This window comes from Paralichthys olivaceus, chromosome 3 (genome assembly GCF_024713975.1).
Source record: "Paralichthys olivaceus isolate ysfri-2021 chromosome 3, ASM2471397v2, whole genome shotgun sequence".
NCBI classification, from domain to species: domain Eukaryota; kingdom Metazoa; phylum Chordata; class Actinopteri; order Pleuronectiformes; family Paralichthyidae; genus Paralichthys; species Paralichthys olivaceus.
The window spans coordinates 2,541,484-2,561,549 of NC_091095.1; the positions used below are offsets into that span (position 1 = coordinate 2,541,484).

General features: G+C 43.6%; 1 protein-coding gene across 6 annotated transcripts; it reads left to right on the plus strand.

Annotated features, from left to right (window-relative positions):
• The first annotated feature begins 1,144 nt into the window (after positions 1-1,144).
• On the plus strand, positions 1,145-12,118 carry b3galt2 (UDP-Gal:betaGlcNAc beta 1,3-galactosyltransferase, polypeptide 2). 6 transcript variants are annotated; one of them, XM_069520779.1, is made up of 3 exons: positions 2,796-3,272; positions 8,744-9,503; positions 9,788-12,118. In XM_069520779.1, exon 3 carries the CDS (start codon positions 10,129-10,131, stop codon positions 11,440-11,442), a length of 1,314 nt encoding a protein of 437 aa, XP_069376880.1. In that variant the 5' UTR covers positions 2,796-3,272; positions 8,744-9,503; positions 9,788-10,128; the 3' UTR covers positions 11,443-12,118. The 6 variants fall into 6 exon arrangements, with proteins under 6 accessions (XP_069376888.1, XP_069376880.1, XP_019960471.1 ...); XM_069520773.1 differs by lacking the exon at positions 2,796-3,272 and adding an exon at positions 4,099-6,504; XM_069520787.1 differs by lacking the exons at positions 2,796-3,272; positions 8,744-9,503 and adding an exon at positions 1,145-1,472.
• Positions 12,119-20,066: the final 7,948 nt, after the last annotated feature.

Sequence of the window (20,066 nt, forward strand, 5' to 3'; positions counted from 1 at the left end):
ATACAAGTGTGTGTGTGTGTGTGTGCGCACGTGTGTGTGTGCACGTGTGTGTGTGTACAGGAGACTGAGTTTCAGCAGAAGTAGACGTGTTGTTCCGAGATACTCCCCGAGCTCTGGCAATTAATGATGACGATTTAAATTTTGATACCCCGGCCTTCCCCGAGACAACCGGACTCGGCGGGTTAAGGAAGTCACCTCTCTAATAGATGCCACGTGATATTAATGTTCGGAGGCGTGCTGCCTCTAACCTGACAACTACGGGAAATCAATCACTACCATTACTTCCCTTTTGACAGATATGCTTCTCTCCAGCCAGGTACAGCTAATGGCCTCCAAAGTGTTTCTATCAAAGACACGGGCTCCTATTAATTATTCAGTCAGCTGTGCTTCCTTACAATATTTACGGTGCAGCGAGAGGCTGCTCTCCCTACCGGCTCCCTGTCCCCGAGGTCGGAGCGAGCTGCTTGAGCATGAGCCACGACTCCCATCTGCTCCACTTCTACCAAGAGAGGTGAAGAGAGAGAGAGAGAGAGAGAGAGAGGGAAAAGGAGACGAGCGTTTCTTTCATTGCTCGTCCAGGAACGCTCTGGTCTCTGGAGGTGCACGAGTGTAAACATGACTGAAGGCTGATGAAGGGTTTGCATTGTGTTTGAGTCCTTAATGAGGCAGGTAGAGTTTCATCAGCGCGCTGTGATGGAGGGAGGGAGTCGTTTGTGTCTGTGTGTCGTCAGTCCAAAGGTGAAACGATAATAATGCACAATGAATTATTGGATTTCATTATTTTTACTGAACAGCTGAAACCGTGGAGCCACAGAAATCCAGCAGGGATAAACAAAGAGCACAGTGATTCCAGCTGTTACCAGACGACCACTGGCCACCGGCTCTTACACCAGTTAGATCCCCTTATTTCCACCCACTGGGGTGGGGGGGTGGGGGGTGGGGGGGTGTTAGGGTGGTGGTCTTTGGAAAAGGAGGGAAGAGAGGGAGCGATGCTGCATTCAAGTGAACGTGGGAAAAGTGGGAGGAATGAGTTTCATGTTAAAAAAAATACTGCTCACTACTATGCCAGTGGAGTGGGAGGGGGGCGTATCCACAATTGCACATCAGGCACATTTATGTTGTGTGTGATTAATTGTGAGGTTTTTAAAAAAAAAAATTCCAACCTTCAGATTGAAGTTTGCAGTTGGGTAAACTTTAAGTTGAATAAACTCCATTTATTTGTGAGTCACCAACTGAAGTATTTTGAGTCGGTTCACACACGTGGAATATGTAAAGATAGTCTCTTCGGTCAGAGAACTGAGCGTTCACGGCGGCTCTGTGGCAACCAGTCGAGTTTTTTTTAATTTATCTCCAGCAAACAGAGACAACCGTTTCTTTGTGTGGGCATGTTCGTGTGAAAAGAGGAAGTATTTTGTTCATTTTAGCAGAACTGGTTCCACAAAGCTTAACCCCGAACTCCAGGCATGAAGATGGTAAGTAAACCGCTGTTTATCTTTCGAATCAAACAGCAACTTTTAATAATAATGTTCGACAATAACTTTTAAAATGATGCTGTTTGCTTTTTCGGGTTTTCTGGTTGTGTATCAATAAAAACCTAAAAAAAACGTGAATATAACTGTTTTATTTGGAGGAACACTAAAACTTGAAATGGCGATTTATGTCTTCAAACAAGGAGCCTTTTGTGATGAGTTTACTTTTCTAAAAAAATCTCATATCCAGATGTGATATGGATTTAAATGTTTTATTTGCACCTATGTTTTTTTTTGTTCATGGTGGCCAAGCTTGTTCATGTCGTCATGCAATTCAGTGCCTCATATAGCAACTGCCACTTATTGTAATAACTCTCTTCTCAGAATTTAATCAAATGTTCCTCTATACGTCTCATAATAGCAAATATCAGGCTTTAATATCAGTCATTATACAGGCTGCAAGTTTTAATTAGCCTGTGTGTGTGTGTGTGTGTGTGTGTGTGTGTTATTACTTATGCTGTGGGGACCCGAATCGTTTTTAGTCACTTAAAGAGGATCTCGCTTCTTCGTGGGGACAAAAAGTTTTATTATACGTTTGTGTGTTGTTACGACGTGAAAACAACAAACTTTGTTGTTTTTAAGCTTTAACGTGATGAGATTTAAATTTTTCTGTTGTGGCAGCAACATGCTTCAACACAAAGGGTCAAGGAAACGCGTCATGTTAATGAATTGGTGGAGTTTATCGACACATGCAATGCAAGATAGTGGCAACTGTATCTGGGATAGTTTTTTTCACTTTGGGAGGAAGTCCTGGTGAGTCATCTTCTTTAATGGCAGTCTACGGTAAAAACAAAATTCCAATGTTATGACGATGAAAAATTAGATGACAATAAAAGTTTATGTTGAAATAACGTGAAAATGTCACGTAAGTTTTAATGTAACGTGATTTTTCTTGCAGCACTTTGCTTCCAAACTAAGGGGCAATTAGCGGAAACAGTTTTGAAGTTTTTCACATCAACAGTAAAAGATGGCAGAACCTGTATATCTTGCCTTGAAAATATATTCTTAAATGAAAAGTGTGTGTGTTGTAATAACCTGAAACAGATTTATCAAATGTGTTGTCGTGACATAAAAGACAACAAACTGATTTACTTCAGGATTGGACGTGTTTTCTTTTAGTTGTCAATATGCTTCTATACTGTAGGGCAAGGAAACACATTCTATTGAAGGGTGTGTGTGTCAGTGTCTGTCTGTGTCTGTGTCTTTGTGTGTCTGTGTCTTTGTGTGTCTGTGTCTGTCTGTGTTTGTGTGTCTGTGTTGAATCTCCTCCCGCACAACCCGCAAACGCAACACCAGCGTCGGTCTGGGTCACGTGAGATGCTCCGCTAAGAATGCAGTGACGTGCTGGAGTTCCGTCAGAGGAGCGGTGTCTGACAGACAGTCTGCCCGGGACAACAGCTGCCTTGCCCGGCTGAGACAAAGGCTCGTGTCCGGAGGAGGAGCGGAGGAGCACGAAGATTTGGGGAGAAGAGAAGCGAGACGGGTTGAAGGCTCAGAGACGAGCCGCTGGTGCTTTGGGGTTTTTTTTCTTCCCCGCAGGACTGTGGCAGTGATCGGACTCAAAAGGTGCGAGAGGATTTTATTTTATTTTTTTGGTTATTCTGTTTTTTCCCTTCCATCTCCTGCAGCAGCGAAGGGGAAGCAAGACTATTTTATTTTTATTTTTTAAAATAAGAAGTGAGGAGCTGCGGCGTAGAACCGACACGAGGACCGGGAGAGGAGGAGAGGCTCGCAGCTCCGCAGGTTTGTGGAGCCCGCGGGGGATGAGGACGCATCCCGGTGTGATTTAGGGGGAAAGGAGCGAGGCAGTGGGGCGGGTGGGTGGGTGGGTGTGTGGTGGTGGCGGGGGGGGGGGGGAAGGCGGATTAAGCGTTTGAAACCCGCGTTGCTTCCGAGCCATGGAGGCGGGGATGGCGGGTGAAGGCACCAGGGTTCAGTCACTCCATCAACCGACCGCATCCCCGTCAGCAGCCGCAGCAGCAGCAGCAGCATGAGGAGGAGGAGGAGGTACACAGCCCTGCACGTCTCATCAGTCCCCCACATCCTCATTATTCATTTAGCCTTCCCCGCCCTCATCTCCAATCCATTACATCTCCCACTGCCATCCATCCATCCATCCACCAATCCTCACCCCCACATCCATGATACCTTCTTCCCCACCCCACCCCCTCCCCTCTGCATCCTGCAACCTGCATCCCCCCCTCCCCATCACCAGGCACCCTTTTTGGACCAAGTGGCTCCTTGAGGTGACACAGGGGCCCCTCGGGCAGATGTTCAAGACACTTTTGATTTCTCTAAACCTCTGAAGATGAATGTTGATGAGTTGTTCTTCCTCCCGTCACACAATCCTGGGGACGGTCCAATCTGTGTTAGATCCCATAGATTCAAGTTTAGGGATCCCCCACCACTTGGAGCTGTCACGAGGCGAGGCCATCGATTCGGTTCAATTAACAGGGCTACTTCTTATCCACTTCATCACGTACAGCTGCCTGAGCGACTTGGCACTGAACCCCCCCCCTGCATGCTTAGGGATATCTGTTAACTGCTGAGATGGACATTAAAAAAAAAAAAAAAAAAAGCAGCTAAGCTCACCATCTGGGTGTTCACTCTGCCCACCAGACTATGAAACTTTAATAGGGTCTAATTTTCAAACCACCTCATAATTTATAGCTGTGGCATCTGAACCGACAGCGAGAGCGGCTGCAGGGAGAATGGAGAATGCAGCCCGGGCGCTTTTAATGAAGTAAAACAGAAATACTGCTTAGTCTTATATACATTTTAGTGGTAAAAGTTAGCTGCTGCATTATGAGGAAGAAAAAAAAAACTCACATTATGTTTATAACAGCGACAGTGGCTCGGAGCTGCAGAAGCTTTATTTCCCTGTTGTCTCCTGTGTGTTTAGAGTTTCGAGAGGCTGCTCGGTCATTTGTTACAGAACAAATGGTTTCAGATGTTGCTCCCCGTGTCCAGATCATATCTTCAGGCTTAAAGGGTTAGTTCCAACCGAAATACAACTGCAAAGTTTTGATGTTGGCCTGAGATCTGTGCCACCACATGAATAATATGGCAATGGCCTGATGTTGTGAGCATTTAGGGCTGGAACTTTTACAGTGGTTATCAATTACACTGAGTAATTGTTCAGTTCTTTAAAATGACAGATGAACAATTACATTACACTTCACTAAAATCCAAGATGGCATCTTCAAATTCCTTGTTTCCAGATATTTTTCTCCATTTTTCTGTCACACGAGACAAAGCAAACAGCAAAACACAGTCAATGTGGAATCTGAACCGGTGGAATACTCATCGATCAGGTTACTGATCATTAATGAATCATTTCAGCTCTAAAAAATTGAATGAGAACTGCCCTTGAGGACAAAGCTCTTATTCTGAAGAAACCTCCTCCCTTCTTTGTATTGCAGGGCGGCAGCACCTCCCAGAGATATTTTCGTCAAGGGTAAATAAAACTCAACCGTCTCCGCAGCCAGACACCACCACTTGTTTTTGAGATTTGGGTGAACTAACCCTTCGAGGATCCGATATGGTCACGCTGTGCAAGTGGGAGGGGCGGCTCCAGTGGCCTGGCCCAGATTTGCATATCGTGATAAAGAGCGAAAAAACAGCTGTCGTCCAGTGTCACTCATCTGCCCTGAAGCTTTTAGCAAGAATACAACCACCCAACCCACTGGTCCAATCCCACTGGTCCAATCCCACTGGTTCTATCCTAGTTTAGTCACTTATATACCAAATATTTTCAAAAGGTCACTTTACTCAAAACCCCCAAAAGACATTTCTGTCTTTCTGACTGTTTCTCACAGCGAGTTTGCTCGAGTGAAAACCAAACACACTGGGGATTATCCACAGCAGCAGAGACACTTATGACATTTGGTAATTTCCTCACAACGTAGAATGTTTTCGATAATTTCAATACCTCCAATTGCTCCTTTTATTTGTATAGGATTTCTGGCATACATCTAAAAGTGAGATCTTTCAAAGCCCCAGCAGATAAAACCATCTGCATCACTAAACATAGCAGAGGATGAGAAGAGAGAGCAGAAACTCAAAAAACAGATAAGGCAAGAAAATGATGGTGGTTGGTTCAGTGGTTAAAAAAAGCTCAAATTTATAGATAAATGTTTAAAACAGAAACTAAATCATAACTAAAATGCACATTAAACAGAAGTTACAGTTAAAGTTACTTTATGCTGAAATATCATAAAGTTAAAGAAGTTGTAAAAGGTTAAATGGCTGTAATTTGTTCTGTCATTAACAGTAATGCACCGAACCAACCAACAACACAGTCAATTCAACTGTATGACAAAGAATTTTAATAGTGTTCAGTTTAAAATATTGTTATTGTTGTGTTAATGCACAGACAGTTTAAAATCTTTTGAAATTAACACAAAAACACATTAATAACACAATTAATTTCCCCAGAAATCTGAAAATCCTTGAGTCTGTAAATAAGAATATGAACAACCAGCTGGTCAAATAACTTGCAGTCAATCAAATGGAGAGAGAGAGAGAGAGAGAGAGAGAGAGTGGAAGTGGAAACTTGTTTTGTTTCGGTAAACAACAGTCAGTAAATGACAGGTTGTCAGGAAGCGACGCGGACGAACAGGGTGGATGAAAGTAACCAGTACAACGAGAACACAACAGCACTGAGAGTCGAGCTGTGAACTCACAAACCGAGTGTGACGCTTATTAAAATGAAATACCTAACTCGTTACTCACCGAGCCTCAATGAAACCACTTCAGGTGTATCTTGCCGAGTCAGTGCAGTAGACAAACAGGGGCGGAGCTGTTTAAGAACGATGGCATTGTCTCACGGGTTTTCCTCGTTGCTCAGTGAAGTTATTTTAATGTCATCAAAGAAACAAACTTGACCAGTTTGAAGCTTGTGACTCTTCCCAGCAACAAGTGCTTTTCCTTTGGATTACAAACGTAAACTCGCTCCGTCAAATTAAAAACTTTGGTGAGTACTGACATCTATGGTGAGTACTGACATCTAAAACAGAAGTATAGAGTTTTTCATGGGAACTTCTTTCACTTTAAGTTGTCATTGAGTCAAAAGACAATCTGAAGTGTTGTGGAGAAAGAGCATCGGTGCATATTTTGATTCAGATTTAAAGACACATGGAATAAACATGGAAGATCTGGATTAATGAGCAGATTCAGGAATATAGAGCGTCAGCCTGGACAGAGGTTTGATAACCTATCAATAAACTGTCCCTTTCCAAGTATAAATGCTGCGTCCATCCTCTGAAATACAAGCGTTTGCAGTTACTTATTCTGTTATTCCAGGAAAAACATTAAATATTATGAATGAAAAACATTTTCTCATTAGTTTTGACATTTGACAAATGCTCGGAAGCACGTTGTAAAGTTGCAAGATTCATAAGAACCGATTATTCTTATTGCGCTGCAACGTCCATGACTTCTGTTTCATAACATTTCGAGTGCTGTGTGACTTTCACATTTTCCGACGACGGCTGTGTTGATTACTGATTACTTCAAAATGCAGAGTTCAGGCTAAGCAGACTCTTCGGTGTGACTCAGTGAAAAAGATCCAACCATACCGCTGCATTACTTTGTGATAGCGACACATTTTCCTAAAGTCAACCGTTCCGAAGATCACGTCCTTATCGACAAAGGCGATGCTGGTTTTGCATTTGTTAAACACTTTGCGGAGGGGTAAAAAGACCAGACCGTTTGTGTAGGCGTGGTAACACAACGCTCCCTGTGAAGACGTGCACACCTGGACGTAGAAAGTATTTTTCTTTTTTTATCGTGTTTTGTTTCTTCCCTCTGGGATCGAAGCAGATGTGGTGACAGAGACGAGGCTATAATGCATGCCTAGTATTTCACCGCTGTGTCACTCTCCCAGCGTTCGTTCTAATTATTGACCGCTGCAGAATTGCAGGGGCTTTAATTAGTGCTAGTGTAACTAATTGGCTCGCACAGAAGTGACATTGATGGGAGGCAAGAAAATGAATTAATGAGGAGAGGCATTGGCAGATTAAACAGAGCTGCTAAAAAGTAAAAATGGATGCCTGGTCTCTCAGTGGAGCTGCTGGCATTCACATCGAAAACAAGAAAACAAAGTCGCACACTCCACCATTCACGGTCGTCTACGTGTGTGTGTGTGTGTGTGTATGTGGGCGGGTGGATGGTCGTGTGTGGGCATCCATCCATGTGTGTGTTTGTCTGTGTACATTTGTATTCATGTGTATGTGTAGCCCCCTGTGTGTGTGTACACTTCATCAGAGCTCAGATGTAACTAGATGTTCATTCAGTTGACAGGAGAAATCTCTCAAGCGCTGGATATGCTTCGATGTAAAGTATGTTAACCTTTAAAACAAAGCCGGCCCTGGCCCCTCTCATTCTCCTGTAATTGCTTGCGCTGGGTAAGCTCACTCGCCTGAAAAGGTTATCGTGTTCCCTGCCAGTTGTCATGACGAATGAGCAAACATAGCAGGAAATGAAAATTGGAAGTTTAGAAAATCTGCCGCACGCTGAGCTGACATGTAGCATTTGCACAAAATAACGCTCCGTTGTTCCCTGTCTTCGAATTATTACGACGCAAGCACACAAATAAACAAAATGGCAACGCAGGCAGACCATAAATTAATACACTCAGGACGGAAGGAATGGATTCCAGATTCACACACTGCTGCTGCATTAATATTCACTAGAGTCGAGCTCAACCTGCAAGTTTCTGCTGGCATATTCTGTTTTCTCTGGTGACGTGTGTGTGTGTGTGTGTGTGTGTGCAAGTTATACACAGTGATAATGATGTGTGTATCTAGTGTGGGTGTAATTATGTGTCGAGTGCACACGCATCCTTTGTGAGTCCACGCACTCTATTAGTGATTGTGTGTGCAGTGTGTTTGCTGTTTATATCATTAAGTCTGGTCTGAATTAGATTTAGGGTTATTGTGTGTTTTTTGGGAGCACGGAAATGACTGTGTGCAGTATTTGGTGTGCGTATGATTATGTGCGGGTGCACAATAAATTCTGTGCTTGTGGAGACGACTCGTTTGGTGAGTTTAAGAATCAGTGTGTGCTTACATGATCGCCTTTGTGCCTTCCTTGGTGGATAACTCCCTGAGGGCAGCAGATGCAATCTTACATATCACATTTTGTCAGTGCAGCTGCATCTGTGTTTTGTTTGCATTTGTACATTTATGTGCATGTTTCCTTGTTTGTTCTAGATAGAAGATGGAGCAGCCTGGGTGGCCACAGCCAGACAGTAGGCAGCATAGATAAGCTGAAGGTGCGAGGAGAATATCGGGTAGAGGCTGTTATCGTCGGAGAGTGGCACAGGCCTCGGAACCGCTGCCTGCTGGACCCTGAAAACTCATTTTGACAGATTCATCTCTTCCCTGGCTGTCGTCGCGTGGTGGGGGGCTGATGACACTCGCTCGCCGAAGCAGCTCAGTGTAGTGTTAGCTGGCACCACGTTGAGCAAACCAGCAATTCATAAATCTGCCCCTTGGCATTAAGCTGAATAATGGAATGCAAGAGGCAACTACGAACATGCCAGAGCAAGCTCAGTCTCCACAAAGACATTTTATAGTTTCCTGTCTATTCCTCACTATCTTGTTAGATGGTTGTAACTGTGAGATGAGGTTATGGTGATCTTGGAAATGGTCTTATTTTTGTTTTTTTGAAACATTTGTGAAAAGGAAAATGTGCTCGGGAGTCATTCGTGTTTACTGCAGCGCTGAATTATTCTGAAAATGTATTTTGTACTGTGTCTCAACATCTGGATGTTCCTTTACAAATGCACCACATATGCAGAAATCTTTGCAGCAGCAGTGTTCCCTTCTGCCAATGCAACAATATTCTCTCCATTTCCCATTTTCTTTCCCCGGGAAGCCACATCCCCACAGCCTGCTGCGCTCCTACATCCCTGTCCAATCAAAGATGCTACGACGCTGTCATATTGGTTCAGCTTCTCTCTTTCAAAATGTTAAGTCAGCTTACGAAAAGAATCATTTCTCCATCGCAGGCTCCGAATCCACAGTAACCTGTAATTTTGCATCTAGCAGGGAATTAAATCAGAATTATTCTGTGTGTTGCATAACAAACCATAAATACAATGATAAATAAACAAGCTCAGTTTTTCCCTCAAGCCAAAAATAATAAATACATCTGCAATTCAGACAATTGACATTTGACTCTGTGCCCTTGAATGGGAGCTGCTTCTTGGAGAACTGCCAAGACTATTTATTGTTTCTTTTCTCTCTTTTCAGATTAGAGAGCGTAAACACAAAGGAGGCAACCCTTATCATATCCTGAAGGAGACAAGACACAGAGCATGACCCCGTGTGTGTCTACAGCGCCAAAGAAGTGCCAGGGAGAAGCCTCTTTGGCCAGGGAATCATCGCCTTCCTAGCTCCACCAGGGGGCCCTTTTAACGTGCTCCAAGCTGCACTGGTGGACTCATCGTTCTCCACCAGGAGGCTCACTCCAACCCATCTGCCAGCTCAGATAGCCCTCTGATCGTTGGCAACCACATGTTTGAGGTGACTGTGTGTGACCGCCGCCGCCCATACTTGAGCAGCAGCAGCCTCCTGCGACCCCGACCTGCACCATGCAGTGGAGACGGCGGCACTGCTGTCCCATCAAGATGACCTGGACCATCAAGCGTTCAGTCTTTCGGACCCACGTGACGGGCCTCCTGTCGCTGGCTCTGCTCTTCACCTTCTTCTTATTTTTCAGCCACCAGGACTGGCTGCCGGGTCGCAGTGGGCTCCGGGAAAACCCACTCAGTAATAGTTTTAAGGCTCTCCGCAGCCCCAAGGGAGACGCCAACCAGAGCAGCTCCCTGAGGAGCCTGTGGAAGGATGCGGGATATGCAGCGCCAAAGCCTCTGCTCAACCTCAGTACTCAGCAAATGGAGGGGGTGGCAGGAGAGGCCGGTGGAGGTGGAGGCAGGATGGGTGTAATGGGGCTGGGGGACACTATGAGCACTAACAACAGTTTACAGAAGGAGATGGGTGTGGGAGGGAGACTCAGTGCTCAGCCCTACCGCTACATCCTGAATGAGCCCTTCAAGTGTAGGGACACCACGCCCTTCCTCATACTCCTCATTGCTGCAGAGCCCGGCCAGGCCGATGCCCGAAATGCAATCCGTGTGACGTGGGGGAATGAGAGTGTAGCAATGGGCCTGGGCTTTGTCCGTCTTTTTCTGCTCGGGGTCGGAAAGAGCTCTGACACCTTCCTTCAGAGCAGCATAGAGGAGGAGAGCCTTGTTCACCATGACATCATTCAGCAGGACTACCAGGACACTTACTACAACCTGACCATCAAAACCCTGATGGGCATGAACTGGGTGGCCACCTACTGCCCACATGCCAACTACGTGATGAAGACAGACAGCGACATGTTTGTCAACACCGAGTATCTCATCCAGAAGCTGCTGAAGCCTGAGCTGCCTCCCAAGCCTCGGTTCTTCACCGGCTACCTGATGAGAGGTTATGCACCAAACAGAAACAAGGACAGCAAGTGGTACATGGCGCCGGAGCTTTACCCAAGCGAGCGCTACCCGATATTCTGCTCGGGCACGGGGTATGTGTTCTCAGGGGACATGGCCGAGCTGATCTACCAGGCCTCTCTCGGCATACGCAGGCTGCACTTGGAGGATGTTTACGTGGGGATCTGCTTGGCGAAGCTGCGCATCGACCCGGTACCCCCACCCAATGAGTTCCTCTTCAACCACTGGCGGGTGTCTTACTCCAGTTGTAAGTACAGCCACCTGATCACGTCACATCAGTTCCAACCCAGCGAACTCATCAAGTACTGGAACCACTTGCAGAGCAACAAGCACAACGCCTGCATCAACATAGCCAAGGAAAAGAACGGCAGGTCCCGACACCGAAGGTTTCACGGAGAGAGGCCTCCATGATTTGCAACCTGTGACCGCCACCCACTTCAAAAACAAAAAAGGGAGATAGGCACACTGTAACTACAGCCGTCGGAGGGCACGTGGAACTCAGCACTATACACTAGTTGGGGGGGAAAGCACATTGTTTTTGGTATGGTGTACAGTTGATGATCCAAACTATTTTTTTAATTTGAGAAAAAAAAGGTATTTATTTTGAAGCTGGTGAGATTTTCCTGAAAGGGAGGGTGAAGGACAATGTCTGTGTTTATGAAAATTCAGGTGCCAACAGAAACGTGGTCATTCGTGCTAATGTTTGATTCTCCTCTAAAGAGAAGTACAGTGCAACAAAAAACAACTATGACACAATCGTGTTTACACAGACAAAGGGAAATGTAAGTGTATTATGTCGAAGGTTACACTACCTAAATATGAATGAAAGTATCTTTGACATTGACCAGTGATGCTGCCCTGTTTCTCAGTGTTTACTTTACATATTTATCAAAGAACACGACTCTAACCAGAGGGTTTATCTGTCATATACTGTATTTTATTTTGGAAAAAGAAATCAACACAGAATCACTCAGAATCACGACAGAGATGACTGAGATTGTATTTTTTAAAGCTTTACATTGAGTATGACTGCACTTGAGCAAATGTGCAATGAATCAACTAACAATTAAATGTATTGAAGTCCGTTCGTTGTGTGTATTTTCTCTGCAGTCGTTCGTGGTGTGAAACTCAGAGCAGCCGATTGTTGAAAAAGCTTTCAGTGGATTTTCAGTAATTATTTATAATATATTTTTCTATATTCATTGAACATTTCTGTCAAAATACATGATTTGAAGTTTTCGTTAAACATGTGTGAATATTGCGGAGACATTGATTTCACCAACATCCCTCAAATTATGCAGCTAATGTGGAAACCAGGAGTCAGTTGCAGTAGCAAAGTTATTAGCTTAAGTATAATTGAAGCCATTAGTGAGTGGAAATGTACTTAGCTTAATATGGGTTGCACGACCTAAACTAGTTACGCAGAGATTAGCTGGTTACATTAGGTTTTCATCATCTGCATTTGTTTTTTATTTGTTAGCAGGAAATTTGGTGGAGTGGTGGCACACGCTACGCAGCACAGGGTCGGAATCAAACCTGCGGCCGCTACAGGGCTCATACCTCTGTCTTTTGAGTTTTAATTGTGGAGCCTCATTTGTTAAATAGCCAGTTTGAAACTGCACACAGACTAAGCAAAGGATTAATTAATACCTGGTGCGACCCGTGCTTGTTTCTCTCCTGGAGGTTAAATCTGTTCCTCAATCAGACCATTAAAAATCACAATTGTGAATGCACCAGGCAGATAATGTGTATTATCTACAAACATGACCGCAGATCGTTAATGTACAAAAAGGTGATATTGTGTTCAGTGAACCTTGTAGAAATCCATTAACTTCAGAAAAGTAAAAGCATTCAGAGAAGTTCAGGTATAGAAACAATGTGTATGTGAAGCAATCTCAAGGTTGAGTGATGAGAAATGAATTAAACACTGAACTCTGCAGGGTCCCTGAAGAATGTAAAATATTCTGCAGCAAAACACCCAAGTTTAGACTTTAATTAAAAATGAATGCATATGATTTTGAAAGGTTGCTTGTGTCACTCCAGATGGAACTGAAATTTCTGTGTGTGTGTGTGTGTGAGGGTGAAAGGAGGCAATAAATAAAAATACACTCCAGCGCTCGGGGCCACCAACAAAAAGAGCATATAATTGGGTGATGACTTGAAATAGCCTCTATCAGATTAAGGTAATTTAATTAAACTAATGGAGAGCCGGGGCTCCTGCACTTTTTTTCCACTACACATCTGTCAGTCTGGTTTTAATCACCCATACGTCTGAGTGATTCTGTTTAGGGAGCTGTAAAATGGGTAAACTTCGCACAATGGTATATTTTAAACTGCTAATCACTAAGCAGAGGAGGAAGGAGGCAGCTGAGGCGGTGAAGACAGCTGCATGGCGAGGAGAATATCGAGATGTTCATCTCAGATAAACTGCACAGTGGCAAGGAATTATTTGATGCCAGAGCCACAGGCAAAGAGACAACAGCTTTATTTATTGCTTTGAATGCGCTCATGCAAGAGTTGATGCTGCTGAATCCAGTTCAGTTCAGCTGTTATCCAAACAGTTGTACAGTTTTTTTTTTTAACATGGACTAACAACTTTGGCCCCCAACCCATTTTTCAGGTCAAGTAAGTGATGGAGTTTATCGTCGGTATGTCTGACTTTGAGCTCTGACTCTTGCTGTTTGTATTCTTATTTGACTGCGTATGAAGGTTCATTCATACAAAATGTACACCGCCATTAAATTCAATCAAGCTGCAGCAAAGTACACACATGTATAGAAACCAGTCCCTTAAATATCCCTGATTATTCCCTGGGAAATCCAAACAACAACGTAGAGGGGTGAAAACAAACTAAATCCAGGCCTCATGCCTTCACCACTTTTGAGGAAATCAGTTTAGTATGTTATGCATGCTCCTGCTAACAAACAAATCAACCAATCAATAAGCAAACTAACTACAATGGCACTTGACATACAGTACCTCCACCAAGGCCTCAATCAAGCTGCCCCAAATTGCGCACACTCAAAAATATCTGTTCCCCAAACATGTCAGATTTGTTTCATCAAGGTTCATAAATTATTCCGTGAGAAATCAAACGAACAAATGTTGTAAACACTCAAAATTCTAAAATTCAACCTGGATCCAGATCAGAGGACAAAATACGCCTGTCGTTTTTTTAATCAAGATCCAGAAATCAACGATCCCTGGATCCGCATCAACATCGAATGGATTCTGTCCCATTTGTGTATAATATTTTTTTGGGGGGTAAAGCTGCTGACAGACCAACCAACAGACAGACAGTGGTGAAAACAACGTGGTGGAGGTAATAAAATATTCATGTACCAGTAAATACACCGACCAGCCCGTAGGTTTTACTTTAAACCAACTCTTGATGTCACCTTGGAGACAAACAAGGAAATTCACTTTCTCCCTCAAAGCCCCCGGTCGTTCCAGCTCGGGGCAATTCACGAAACACTCAACTGGTTCCTGGTATTCATCACCCTCCATTAGTAATGATTAAAGTCGTGACTCAAAGCGAGGGGATATTGGGAACAAGGTTGGGTATCATTCATGCATGTCCTATGCAATCAGAGCGCCAGATTACCAGCATCCGGCCGCATTCAGCCATTAAGCAAATAATGAAAATGAAGGAGGGAGGGCGAGGGGAAAAGAGGTGAGGGTAAAATCATGGCAGAGATAGATGGACTGGTCTGCTACTGGTGGGAGAGGAAGAAGCTTTGCAGGGTGGAGTGTAGGAGAGAGGGGAGCGAGGGCAGGTGGCTGTATGAGTTAAAGAGAAAAGGATGAGGAGGAAGGAGAAAATAGCAGGAAGGAGGTAGTGATGAATGAAGGGCTAAGGAGCAGTGACTGATCAGTATTGAAAACCTGTGCTGCTGTAAACGTGGTGTAAAAGGCGAGCGGTGGAAACGGATTGAGATGTCTGCCGTGATGGAGTGGAGGCTGTGGTCGGGCTTTAACATCGCAGCTCACCCGTTCCTCGGAAACCTCAGCAGAGAGAATGGGCTTGAGGAAGAGACAAATCTCCTGACCTTTCTGTGGCAGCCAGGCCTGGATCCTAACTAATATCTCTCTGTGAGCGTGACCGATGAATCCTAACGGAAGCTTTGGATGAACAATGACTGAATTTGACAAAGAAAATGATAAATGTCACAACCCAAAAGCCATTAGCTTCTATCCGCGGCAGGGAAATCCACATTTTAAGGTACGGAAAAATGTATTAGTATGATAATGACTGCTACCTCATCAGCCCACGAGGCCAAAAATAAACCCAGAGTCTGAACTCTCTCCTTTTTTGGTCCTGTAGAAATGTTTGTCTGATAGAAATGACCTGTTATTTTTACAGAAACAAAGCAATTACACTGCCAAAGCAAAAAGGGAGCAACAAGAAGTTCAAAACCAAGTGCAACGGCCATAAATAGCTGGCAGGAAATTTAAATAATGTAGAAATTCTAGAGATTAAATCCACCGACACCTGCCGAACTAACATAAAGATCCACAACAGAGCCCATAGATCCTGTTTAACCTAAAACAATCAGGCCTCAATGAAAAAGATCAAACTAATCTCTTCATCTAAAGGCCAAAATATATATAGTATATATAATATATATACTGTTCTATAGTTTTAAAATCCACTTTGAGTTCGTCGACCGCTACACAAATCCCCCTCAGTCATTTCCACGGGACGCAGGCAACATCTTCTGTGTCGTCTCCGCTCAGGCAGAACTCCCTGACGCTTTCAGACAGATGGCAGATTCCAGCCAGCACTCAAGGACTCGGTGATGGGGTGGTGCCAGCGTTGAGGCAAAATCTATTTATAAATGTAATTTGACAGTGACACTCCACAAAGCAGGAGAACTGCTGGACATCCAACCTGCCAGGGCCCCGATAAACAAATCCAACCCTGTTAGCACGCTGAAGGGCCCTCTGAAGACACGGTGCTGTTAGCATGGCGCTCTGGCCATTGGCCACACAGAGGCCGCACGGCCATTGTTATATAACGGTTTACTTGCACACAAGCTGCCAGGGTCATGTGGAGCCAGCCCATCATGTGTCATGCAGCATGAAAAGGCTCCTCAGGAGTCAGCTGGTTCAGTTTCATATTAAAGGAGGACCCTGGCAAAGATTTCCCGTCGAAAGAAACGTTGCTTTCAATCACCAGATGAGGTGAACGCGATGGTGAACGAGTCTATGAGCCACGACAAACGTAATATTGTTAATATAAATACAGTATTTAAATACAACGACGACATTCCAAGGAAGAGTTCACAGATATCTGCCTTCATATCATATTTATTGTCATCAGAATATCCTTCATGGGCTCTTAACGTTTTTCTATTGTTGCAGCTTCACTTTAAATGCATTTACATTGACTTTTATTATATATATCAGCTACAAAACAAGACATTGGTCATTTGTAGGATTCTAGATGAAGGACTCTGGTGTTCCCAGACTGTTTGCAGCATAAAGTCAGATCGTGGTTTCTCACGAAATGATAGAAAAGTTATTGCAACAACCACCTCAAATTACAGAAACTAAATTAATTTGATTTGTACTTTGCACTAGATTTAGTTGGTTTGGTCCATGTCCCATCTGTTAACATAGAGGAGGCGAGGTTTATGACCCATACTGCAGCCAGCCACCAGGGGCTGATGTTTTGGTTTCACTTTTGGGAACATGTTGTCCATCAAAGCTCTGAATATACAGAAAAATAGTTTCTGTAATAACTCAATTTTTTCCATAATCATGTTTTTAAGTGTCGGCTGCTCACAAAACCGTCAAGTTTGTTTATTGGTTCAGTTTCTTCTGGTTCTTTAGAATAGTGTCCTCTATATATTTTCCAATTAGCTACAGTTCTTTATTGAATTGATTTGCATTTAAATGCACAATTAACGCTAAAAGTCAGCACTTTAAACCACACAGTGGTGTTTCATTTCAAACCCAACACACTGGGGTTCAGAGCCATCACGATGAAAAATGCATTACTCCTGTAACACGTAGAAACCGCAGCGTATAATAACACGGGCGTGATGCATCCTCCTGTGCACGAGCAGCGACAGGTTTTATGTTTCCCACTCTCTTCCCTCTCGCTGACACCAGGATATTAGAGGCAGCTGAGTCGAGACAAAGAGAAACTTCATCAACAGAGAACATCCAGGACAGGAGACGTCATGGCGGCGCCCACGTTGATTTACAGGCGATGTCTGGCCGCCACAGCAATGAGTGATTCGCACCACAGATGGTGACAGAGAAAACAGCACTTCACATTACCACAGCACCAGGCTTTTATATCAGAGCCGCTGACAAACGGACAAAAATAGAATCAAGGTTTTAATCTACACAAATCAATGAGGCGGGTATTAATTATCTTTCTCTCCGTGCCTGTCCGCTCTCTCCCTGGTGGACAGGTTGTGGGGCAGCCGACGTAGCTTCTCCAGCTCAGCAGGTTTGTGTTTCAGTGCCGGTGTTTATCCTTGCGCTGCGATGACAAACGAGAACAAATGGCAGGCCAGGAGTGCATTAGCAGGGTTATTGGGTTATGTTTCGGTAGAATATAAGCCTGACAAAACGCTTGTTTCCTGGAGACTCTCGGAGGTGTCATCGAACAAAGTGGAAAACACAACTCCCACTATGTAACGATCCTTCTTACTGCTTCAGGCAAATGTCTTGTGACGCACGTTAGGGAACGTGGAGATGGTTCCCATTTTAATTAGAAGGCTTTAACGCTGTGGCTTCCTAAAGCTTTTTCCACTGAGGGACCCGAGGAACAAATACGCTTCTCAAATACTCAAAATGTGTTTCGACTTTATTTACGTGGAAGAGCCTTGAGCTGGAAAACATAAATTAGAGCATGTCTTATGGAGAACGGGTCCAGTATCAAGTGCAATTCTAGTTTATTTATGTTTTATAACGGTCCCCTTTAGGCCCTGGACCTCAATGACGCCGCCTGTGACTGGGACACTTCAACTTCCAATAATGTAGTAAATGTACATACTTCAATCGTAAATATCTTATTGTACAAGTTGCACAATCCTTCTCTCCTCCCTCCTCTTAAATTTACAACTTATTGCACAATCCCCTCTTTGGTGTTTATATTATTTTTATATTTAATATTGTTTCCTTAATATTTTTTATATTTATGCTTTAAAAAAAACACATCACAGCAAATTCCTTGATTCTGAAATCAACCAAATGCTGTTTTTCAATTCTGTGCAACTTGTAAGAGGTGCTTTGTCTTTTAATTTTCAATATAACGTTAGTTGCCAAGCACCAGCTGGTAAAATATACCTGCTAATAAATGCGTTATTCTTATCTTAGAACAAGGACAATTTATTCATTTATTCTGCAACACAGGTTTATATGATATAATTGTAGTTTTAGTCACTTGATAGTTCTCAGAAAATGACAATATGGCAATAAAATAAAGTGAATAGAAGATAAAAACCGCACAGATTAGGGTTAGGGTTGTGATTAGGGTTAGGGTTAGGGAGGAGTACCCATTGGAGGTCAAGATATTCTCCAATAACTTTTTTTCTGTAGGTCATAGAGACTTGGAAGTTGGTTCCATCTCCACTAATGTGGCTATGCCCGTTCCATTGGTACCACCCCCGAGCTTCTACGACCTTTGGAAGGGGTAGGGTTAGGGTTGTGATTAGTGTTACATTTTTGGGTTGTGATTAGGGTTAGGGTTAGGAATGAAAACCTATAGGAGTTCAAGATATTCTTCAATAACTTTTTTTCTGAAGGTCATAGAGACTTGGAAGTTGGTTCCATCGCCACTAATGTGACTAAGCCCGATCCATTGGGACCATCCCCGAGCTTCTACGACCTTCGGAAATGGTGAAACCACCAAATCTAAAAAAAAAAGTACGAGATATTTTTGAATAACTTTTTTTCTGAAAGTCCTAGAGACTTGGGCATTTCATGATTAGTAAAGGGTAGGCTGCCACACAACCACACTGAATTTCAGCATGTTTCGAGCAAGCAGCGCAGAGTTATTCACCCTAAGGTGAATATGGGTTAGGGTTGCCATTAGGGTTAGGGTTGTGATTAGGGTTAGGGTTGCCATTAGGGTTAGGGTTAGGGAGGAGTACCCATTGGAGGTCAAGATATTCTCCAATAACTTTTTTTCTGTAGGTCATAGAGACTTGGAAGTTGGTTCCATCTCCACTAATGTGGCTATGTCCGTTCCATTGGTACCACCCCCGAGCTTCTACGACCTTTGGAAGGGGTAGGGTTAGGGTTGTGATTAGTGTTACATTTTTGGGTTGTGATTAGGGTTAGGGTTAGGAATGAAAACCTATAGGAGTTCAAGATATTCTTCAATAACTTTTTTTCTGAAGGTCATAGAGACTTGGAAGTTGGTTCCATCTCCACTAATGTGGCTAAGCCCGATCCATTGGGACCATCCCCGAGCTTCTACGACCTTCGGAAATGGTGAAACCACCAAATCTAAAAAAAAAAGTACGAGATATTTTTGAATAACTTTTTTTCTGAAAGTCCTAGAGACTTGGGCATTTCATGATTAGTAAAGGGTAGGCTGCCACACAACCACACCGAATTTCAGCATGTTTCGAGCAAGCAGCGTGGAGTTATTCACCCTAAGGTGAATATGGTTTAGGGTTGCCATTAGGGTTAGGGTTGCCATTAGGGTTAGGGTTGCCATTAGGGTTAGGGTTGCCATTAGGGTTAGGGTTAGGGAGGAGTACCCATTGGAGGTCAAGATATTCTCCAATAACTTTTTTTCTGTAGGTCATAGAGACTTGGAAGTTGGTTCCATCTCCACTAATGTGGCTATACCCGTTCCATTGGTACCACCCCCGAGCTTCTACGACCTTTGGAAGGGGTAGGGTTAGGGTTGTGATTAGTGTTACATTTTTGGGTTGTGATTAGGGTTAGGGTTAGGAATGAAAACCTATAGGAGTTCAAGATATTCTTCAATAACTTTTTTTCTGAAGGTCATAGAGACTTGGAAGTTGGTTCCATCGCCACTAATGTGACTAAGCCCGATCCATTGG

Excerpts from the sequence above, each read along its gene's own strand:
- b3galt2 (XM_069520787.1), top strand. The coding sequence starts at position 10,129 with ATGCAGTGGAGACGGCGGCACTGCTGTCCCATCAAGATGACCTGGACC.